The sequence below is a fragment of the Conger conger genome, chromosome 17 (genome assembly GCF_963514075.1).
Source record: "Conger conger chromosome 17, fConCon1.1, whole genome shotgun sequence".
Lineage (NCBI taxonomy): Eukaryota > Metazoa > Chordata > Actinopteri > Anguilliformes > Congridae > Conger > Conger conger.
The window spans coordinates 2644314-2653738 of record NC_083776.1 but is presented as its reverse complement, the minus strand read 5'-3'; the positions used below and the strand labels follow the sequence as shown (position 1 = coordinate 2653738).

The 9425-nt window shown below is 48.8% G+C and overlaps 1 protein-coding gene across 2 annotated transcripts in view; it reads right to left on the bottom strand.

Annotated features, from left to right (window-relative positions):
• nme7 (NME/NM23 family member 7) overlaps nucleotides 1-9425 on the bottom strand; it is a 52802-nt gene that overhangs the window by 39641 nt on the left and 3736 nt on the right. For both annotated transcript variants that reach the window (XM_061225559.1, XM_061225560.1), the window contains exons 2-4: nucleotides 6589-6690; nucleotides 5698-5864; nucleotides 3230-3340 (exon numbers count right to left, since the gene is read on the bottom strand). In XM_061225559.1, the coding sequence (XP_061081543.1) occupies nucleotides 3230-3340; nucleotides 5698-5864; nucleotides 6589-6690 (380 nt within the window). The remainder of the gene's footprint in view (nucleotides 1-3229; nucleotides 3341-5697; nucleotides 5865-6588; nucleotides 6691-9425) is intronic.

Genomic DNA, 9425 nt, shown 5'->3' with positions numbered 1-9425 from the left:
GGCGTCCCCGCGGAGCAGTTATTCTGGGACATTAAAGCAGAAACACGCGCTCAGGGTCTTAAGCGTCTTCGCTGAACAAACTTTGAAGGGACCGTTTGACCTGCGAATGGCACGACGTTGCGTAACGAAAACACCAGCGCCGGAGCCTCTGATTCACCGCGCGGCGCATTCTGCGTGAAACGAGTCCCGCGAGAGGCTGCCGTGCGTGACCTTGTGTTTCTGTACACACTGCGCTCGGCATAACCCAGCCCAATTCATCTCCAGTCCCCCACCCCCCTTCAAGGTTACTCGCAGGAATCGTCAGGGGAGAGACTCCACAAACAGTTCCGCCACAAATATTTCTACAGTAATATAATAACTTCCTTACGAAATGGCGGCGATGGATGAGGACGGATGAGAGGAGGAAGGCAGGAACACAACCTTATCGGAGCCGATTAAACGGCGTGAAGACTCGAACCCCTGACCCTCTCCCGCTCCGTCCCTCGCTCGGTCACAGCCGCCGTTCGCGGTCAGCTGTTCCGGAAAGAACCGCGAGCAGAGCCTCGGCCTTCCCAGCGCTGCGGTCTCCACGCGACGCGCGACCGGACTCATGTCCCGCTCTCCGGTCTCAAGAACGACGCAGACCCGGGCACAGCTCGTGGAGAACGGCCGACATGAACGAATGTCTTCCCCACAAGGCACCGCTCCGGGTCACACAGTCTGCGACAGCGTTTCCTTAATAAGGTCAACTGACTGAATTTACTGATGAGGGCCATTTCCAATTTTTCTACACTGCAAAATCTCCTTCTCTTGAGACACCCCTCTAATTGCAGAAACCTAGGCTCTGTTATTTAGCTGAGCAGAGCCACAGGCCTCATTAATATTACTAACGGAAGGTAAGAGTAATGTAAGGTACGGTCGGCCTGGTCCCGGCTGCCTAGCCTTGTGTAATTTCATTTGGGAATCTGTTTGAATTATTCACATCTGAGATTCTCCGGTGTCCCCAGTTCTTTCAGGGCCACTGTCGTTCCTTGCGGCTAGCCACACGCATAAGCAGCGAGCTACGTTCTCGACAGCATACAGCACTTTGACACACTGCGAGCACGCAGACGGTTGGCATTTTCCTCACATCGGTGTGAAATATGCACTGTGCGCACTACACTCCCCGTCGCCTCTCAGGAGCGCCGTGCCAGGCACGGAGCCAGCCGTAGGGGGCAGCACTGCGGAGTGTGCGCGTCTCGTCTCCGGGGACGACAGATTAGGCGGTTCGCTGAGCAGACGGGACTCTGGGAACGGCAGGGCGGATCGCCCCCGAGGACATCCGTTACGAAACGGCGGACGCTTCCCGCGGCGTGATGGGATCTGACATCGGCACTTGCCGTGACTCGCCGTTCCGGGGAAAACGCTGCCCTCATCCGTTCTCCCCGCCCGGGACGCTGGGCCCACGAGAGCCACCGCGCGGCTCTCCCTCTCTGAGCCAAAATGGAGTAACACTGCCACCGTCTGCTGTCACTGTAAACAGGGCCTGCCCCCGGGCCGAGGCAGACTCACCTGACAGGAAAGTATCCAACTCCTCAGGGAAATCTCGCTGCAATTACACTCACGCAGCAGTACTCTTATTTTAGCTGCACTTCACTTGACTTCCCTGTTCAGAGGACAGCTTGATATGCAGGAAAGCCAAAAAATTATTATTTCATTTTGTTTAATGCGATTTGTACTGACGACTGCTGAGTATATGCTTCCTCTAATATCACACAGTGCTGTTTGAGCAAGTTCTGTGAGCGTTTTTACGGTCCGACTGTAACGAGATCACGCACTACCTCAGGCCCCCAGGATGTGTGCTATATGGGCTGTGTTCCATTTGCTCTAAATTTGAAAAGCAATTGACAGGACGAGTTAACGCAGATGAAGAGAGCCAAAACGCAGAAAAATAAATATACTGCCTTTCTATAAACGCAGATATTCCAAGGTCCTATTTCAAGATTACAACGGGTAATGAAATCTTGAACCATAGCAAAAATGATTACTGCTGTTTCTTTGAGCCAATCGCCTTCGGGGTCCGACGCTCCATTATTTATAGATCATAATATTTAGGTTGGTTGGTATTTAAAAGAATATGCTTAATCTACATGAGAACTGGAAAACGAGATGACACGCTTTTTTAAGATGATGCATTTGATTTCTGGGCGCCATCATTGTATCGTACATGGTTACAAGTGGCATAATAGAATTATGAACGACATACATTTGCATGTGTGTGACATTACAGCGAGTTGGTGAATTATGGCAAAAAGTTATTTTTAGCAGAACGCAAGTGAATTAGTGTGAAACGCACTAAAGAGTCCTAAAAGCACAGCGTTCCACAGGCTTCCTCGACCATGCAGTTTCTGCTGTGGTGCTTTCGTCTACATCACATTACATTAATGGCATTTGGCAGAGGCTCTTATCCAGAGCGACGTACAACCAAGTGCAAAGTGCATACCCATAACCAGGGACAAGTGCGCTGAAACAAAGAGAATATACATATGCCACATAACAGGCAAAGTGTCTCATTTTGCACAGACTTAATGGTAATAAGATTGTAATAAGTCTGAAATACTTGTTGTGCTCGACTTTTTTTATGGTTTTTGCAGTGCGAGTAAGCGGCCTGGTGTTCCACGCTAGTGCTATTAAAGGACATTCTGTAGCACTGGGGCCCTTCAGCGCAGTGTAGTTGCCCCGAGCAACCAAAGCAATGTCCCCCCCCACTTCCCCCTTCACTTGAATCTGTGACCCCATTTACAGCCTTCTCGAGGTCTGCCAACGCACCAAACAGCCACGACTCCTCAGCCACGGTACGGTTGCTGCCAGGGCTTCAGAGACACAGAGATCGTGGTGGTTTGTAAGGGCGCACAGAGAGAGCCAAAGACCAGGCCAAACAGTGTTTCAATACACCACCCTGCCAATTCTCCACTCCACAACTCCTCTCAAGCGCCCGTACAGGAGTCGATGAAAATCATTCAACCGTATTTAAATACAAATGCATAACCAAATATATATATATATGAAACAAGGTTTCTATGACAGGAAGTACTGGGCACGATGACACAGCTTGTTCTTGTTATATTGACATATCTTGTTATATTGATTTTTGTGTTTTAGCATAAGCATGCAAATCAATGATTATCTGCTTAATGGCAGCAATTTAATTAAGATGAAAACAGATTATTAGCAGATTATTGGTAGCAAATTCAAACAGCTATATTCTTACCATGATAGCTTTGTCATCTTGGCTTTGGTTACCATCAGGTTTTCATCGAGAATCATCTGGATGATGTCACCAATCTTAGTTACTGCATCTGGCTTTATCAAAGCGAGAGTTCTGAAAAATAACAGAAGAAAAGCGACACTGATGTTACGTGTTCAATTCATCTCAAATGACTGTAAATCCAGCGCAGAATGCAGGTGTAGATTTACATACAGTATTCATCTGTGTGTGGGGGGTGGGGGACCCCCGTGTACACAAAGAGAGAGAGAGGAAAGGAGGGAGAGGGAGAGAGATGGGGGTGAGAGAAGGGGGGGTGAAAGAAAAGGGGGGGAGTGAGATGGAGAGATGGGGAGAGAAGAGGGCGGAAGAGAAAGGGAGAAATGGAGAGAGGGGCGAGAGAAGGGAGGGGGGAAGAGAGAGGGTGAGAAAGGGAGAGAGAGGGAAAGACTGATTAGGAGAGAGATTAGGCGTTTAGTATTCACTGCAGGAAGACGTGGAGTTGCAGGGTGCGAGGCCTCCTGAACAGGATTAAAGACCCGTCACGGCCGCCACATGCCATCAGTATCCTGCTCTGGGCAGCACTGATACAGCACGTACACACTGAACTCAGATCAGTATCCTGCTCTGGGCAGCACTGATACAGCACATACACACTGAACTCAGATCAGTGTTCTGCTCCGGGCAGCACTGATACAGCACTGATACAGCACATACACACTGAACTCAGATCAGTGTTCTGCTCCGGGCAGCACTGATACCAGCACATACACACTGAACTCAGATCAGTGTTCTGCTCCGGGCAGCACTGATACAGCACATTACATTACATTACATTATTGGCATTTGGCAGACGCTCTTATCCAGAGCGACGTACAACAAAGTGCATACCCATAACCAGGGATAAGTTCGCTGAAAGACCCTAGAGGTAAGTACAATTTCACATACACACTAAATTCACATCAGCACCTACGCAGGGCAGCACTGATACCAGCACATGAACACTGAACTCACATCAGCAGCTACACAGGGCAGCAGGGCTTCGCCAAAAGCCACCTTCAGGGCAAACCACCGTCAGTATCAGTAACGAGTGCCAAAACAATCCAATTAGCTGCGTGAAGAGGTATCCTTCCCCATCCTGGCAGGCAGAGGCGGTGACCTTCCATTCGCATTCTGACACCGATCCGCATCACTGTCCGATGTGACCGAGGAGGAATCAGCTGCCCTGCCAATGCTTAGCCACACGAGGCAGATTTATGGATTGTGTTCCCAATCAAGTCTACGCTTTTCTTTGACTGTGAAATTAATGTGAGGCATGAAATCTCACCTCTAACCGATGGAGTGTAGAAACCAGAATTAGTGTAAAGAATGAGCAGGGTGGCGCTTTTCAACGAAACAGTGTGTGGGAGGCTTACAGGGACAGTGTATGTGAAGCCCACGGAATATACGAGACCCCTTCCAGATGGAGTGATCACTCTTCTCTTCACACTCACCCCTGAGGCCAAACAATTCTCCACAGTGGCAATGCTTCAGGATATAAATATTTAAACGTCTAATCTCTTCTCTCTGAAACGGTGTGGCGCTCTTCCTCGGTTTTCATGTTAAATGTTAACCTTTTAATACGGGGTCTGAAGGGCAGACAGCACTGTCCTTTGGTCCTGCGAGGCGACACAGGAAGACAGAAGAAAACGGTAGATGGCACATGTTTGGACGCCTAAGCTGCCTCGCGTGGCTGAGAGCCCGGCGCTTTTCCGACAGCCGTTCTGTGAGCGTAACTCACGTCTCAGTCCCCCTCAGTCCCGCTCAGTCCCGCTCAGCGGACAGGAACAAGCCATAATGGCAGCTCTCTCGCACTCCGTCACGCTTTTACCGGCACGACCATTTCGCCGAAACGGGTAAATGAAGATGAAGTTTCCCCCGAGGCAGCCGCACCGAGCCCGTTCCGCTCAGAGAGAGAAAACCGAAGCGGCAGGAGGTCGGTCCCTTTGGGCCGGCAGCGTGCGCCCGTTTCTCTAGGAAATAAACCGGGTGGCTCGCTGCCCCACTATGGGCTCGCTCCCTGCTGGGGGGGGCATTTCAGCTGCTTAGAGACAGTGTGAAGAACAAGTGAAAACGCAGGCTGCTGAGTCAGAACGGGGTTTTACCTGCTAGTCCCACACACAGTGGTGCACTCTGGGACATATCGACAGGCGTATAACAGTATTCAGTGCAGGTTTGTACTCCGTCGCTCGAGTGAAATCGCAGAATGATCACGAACGTTCTAACGTCGCCCGACGTTGACTATGGTCGTTGTTTGATTTTAAATATATTTAATTTATGAAGTATAAACCGAACGTCACTGCGACCAGCGATGTCACTGGCTGCAGAGACGGTCGCCCGGTGGAGTAGAAACCCGCCTTAAAGCCTACATTTATATTAACATTATATCTTCAGTCAGGGACATGCTCTGAGCCGAGCAGCCAATGGGAGTTCACCTCTCTTTCTTGCTGCCCAGCTTGCTGGCGGTGTGCTGGTCCCCGTAGCCAATCAGGGAGAGCTGGCGGGAGAAGACGTTCACCCGGTTGCCGACGAAGATGTCCTCCTCCTTCAGATCATCGCATTTCGTCCGTCTCAAAAACGTGCGCTGGTTTTTCACATCAAACTGCAGGGGCAGGAGGAAAAACAGAGTTCAGTTCACCGCTTATAAACTTATGAAGGGAAAAGCATCCTCGGTCTGCACAAATTCACCACACATAATGTGTCCAGGACATATACTTAGTGAGGTATTTATGACTTATTTTTTAGACTTACTAAGTCTTCTGCTGCTGTAGCCTATCGACTTAAGAGGTTCTATGTTCTATACGCATCCATCCATCCATCCATCCATTATCCTAACCCGCTTATCCTGAACAGGGTCGCAGGGGGGCTGGAGCCTATCCCAGCATACATTGGGCGAAAGGCAGGAATACACCCTGGACAGGTCGCCAGTCCATCGCAGGGCACACACACCATTCACTCACACACTCATACCTACGGGCAATTTAGACTCTCCAATCAGCCTAACATGCATGTCTTTGGCCTGTGGGAGGAAACCGGAGTACCCGGAGGAAACCCGCACAGACACGGGGAGAACATGCAAACTCCGCACAGAGAGGCCCCGGCCGACGGGGGACTCGAACCCAGGATGTTCTACACGCATGTAATATGTAATAAGGTAATATCGCAGGGCAAATGCAATATCACCAAACACATTTTTTGCATAGACAGCTCCTTTGCACCGAGCAGCTCCTCTGCTTTCCCGTGTGAGAACAGCCGCAGGAACTGTGGAGTCGGACGTGGACGTGGAAGTGACATCACAACGTTGGGAGCAGAGCCCCGTGGCTTACCATCTCCACAGAGCCGTCTCGGGGGTAGAACAGCAGCTTGTAACGCCGCACGAGGGAGGCGCTGGGGTCGTACCATTCGGCCAGGAAGGCAAAGCGCTCCTCCTGAGGGGAACAGGGACATAAGACTCTCACAAATCAACAGAAAACAAATCGACAAAGCGGCTGAAGACTCGCTTAAAGATATATATATTTACGGCGTGATCGCATGAGTATGCACTGGCACCAACAGAGCACTCGGGGGATAACAGACGACATTGAGCATTAATTCAACATGGCGGTAAAATCCCAAAAACTTCAGCAAATGGTTACGAAACCAAAAAAAGGGTGCATGCAATGGTTTATTTTCCTTTTACCATGCACATCGTGATGTAGACACCCTCCGGCTGGCTATAGCAGTAGCTTTGAGGAGAAGGAGAAATGAAGCAGCAACCCTCAGTTATACTGCCACCTGCTGACTGGGAGGCCACATCGTTTGCGTGAGCACCTAACCAAATACACTGCAGAACTGACAGAATCAAAGTACTGCGTTTACCTGGTGGGTGCTACAGAATAATGATTTTAGTCCATCACAGAGAGCTATTGTATTTGATAGGCGGGTTGGCCACCTATAACACAACTTTATACATATTTTATATATTTTTTTATATTTATATTTTATTCACTTAGTTTAACTCTGTCTAGCGGGTCCAGCCAGAGCACTACTCTTATTTTGTTATATATGTCGTAACTACCAGCAGCTGCTATAGTGCACCTTGTTTTTTTTTTTTTTTTTTTTTTTTTTTTATTAATTTTGGACTTCAGATCTGATCTGTTGATGTTATATGTCTGTCTCTATGTGCTGTGCCTGTTTTTATGTAACACCACCAACAATGTTTTTCTAAACTAATTTTAGAAAACTAATTTCCCCACGGGGACAATAAAGTACCTACCTACCTACCTACCTTTGACCATAATCACGGCGTACATGCTATGCCTATTGGACAGCTAAAATCTCTACGCTACAAGTGTTCGTGTGAGCTGTGAAAGTATTTAACCATGCATATACCATAGTTCATACACCTAGATATGTCTGGGCAGAGGAACATGAAGCCTCTGGACTAATCATCATGCAGCCAGTGGAGGCTACAGCGCCAGGGTCTGCAGTCAGGAACTTAATGATGGGGCACACTGATGATGTGTTCCTCAGTTCCTCTGAGATGAGCAGGCATGTGCCCCTCATTCACTGCTGCACCCAAGCCTGTAAGAGGAGGCTGTGCCTTCTCAGGCATCCAACACTGACGAGACCATCCGGACAGGTCTGACGAAGGCATACCTTTCCACGCAGCCTTGATAAAAAGGGGGGAAAAGGGAGAAAGTGTTTGCGATTCGGTTAATAAAATAGCTTTCTTAAGTGCCCTGAGACACAGCTGGTCTCAGACCAGGGCTTTCTGGGATAGATGGCCTAATCGCAGGGCTCAGTGGCTGATAGCTCTCTCACTGGTTTTTAATCGCAGTAAATATTAACAACACTTCACCGAGGTGAGGAGGATAATACTCTTTTCCTCCACTTGCAGCACACTCAGAGGACACAAAGCCACTCAAAATATTCACCTCGCGCCAAACTTCCAGGAAGAGAAGCCACGGATTCTACACCTGAAGTAGCCTAACCCCGGGAACAGCTGCAGTCTGCGAGTCTAAATCATCAGACTACAGCCAATGATCTACTTTTCACAATTTTCTCATACTTTCAATAAACCGGCAATCTCGCAACATTAGTCCCGGAAAGTGACACGAGATACCTTCAGAGAATTTATCTGCGTACGGCACTGATCTAATCTGCACGGTTTCTAATCTAATCTACAGAGTCTTCGGGCTCAGGAGAAGGCTTATCAATCAAACGCAACATTCCCCCGGCACATAGCCGTCGCCAGTTAAACGGCCAGAGTTCAGGGCCCGGTTAGTATTTCGGTGACGAGTTGAGGGCCCGGTTAGTATTTAGGTGAGGAGTTGAGGGCCCGGTTAGTATTTAGGTGAGAAGTTGAGGACTCGGTTAGTATTTAGGTGAGGAGTTGCTGCTGGAAGTGGTGTTAGGAGGAGGGTCTGTGGAGATGAAGACTACTCTCTGAATAAAACAAACCCAGCGCAGACACAAGGGCACTGTCTGAGACACACTGATGAGAGCTCTAAGTCACATCCAGACTCGGAGATCATTCGGTTTATACTTCATAAATTAAATACATTTAAAATTAAGGGGGAAATTCCCAACCAGGCCGCCCGCAATAAATTCCCCTAAGCAAATTGGTAGTGACCACTTTGGCACAAAATGACTGCCATGCATCACTCATTCCCGGTGATTCAGGTGAGTAACCCCCCCCCCATACTGTATGGTTTTACGAAACCAGTAAAACACGTACCGTTACATGCGAAACGAATGCTTCTGCTAAAGTAGCATAGGCCATATACACAGCGTGAAAGGGAAGGGGTGCATGATGGGATAGGTGCTCCACCCAGTGGATGATTAGCCTTGTATATGCCATAGATTATAACGGCACTTATATGTAGTTACATATAGATATTGTTGTATTGTTATACTCGGGGTATTCTAGCTGCCAACCGTGATATGCTAGTTCGTAAGTCGATGTATTGTTCAAGGGTTCCAAATGCATCTGCATGGTCACGCTAGGACTCGTACTAGGATCTGTACTGTCCTCTCGGGTCCTCTTCACACATGTCCCTGTGTTCGATCTGCACTTCGTTGCACGTCGCTCTGCTAAATGCCTGTAATGTAATGTGATTTAATGAGCGCTAGCAGGGGTGCTGGGATTAGCCTGGAGGCAGGCTCCAGCCCCAGAACTGCA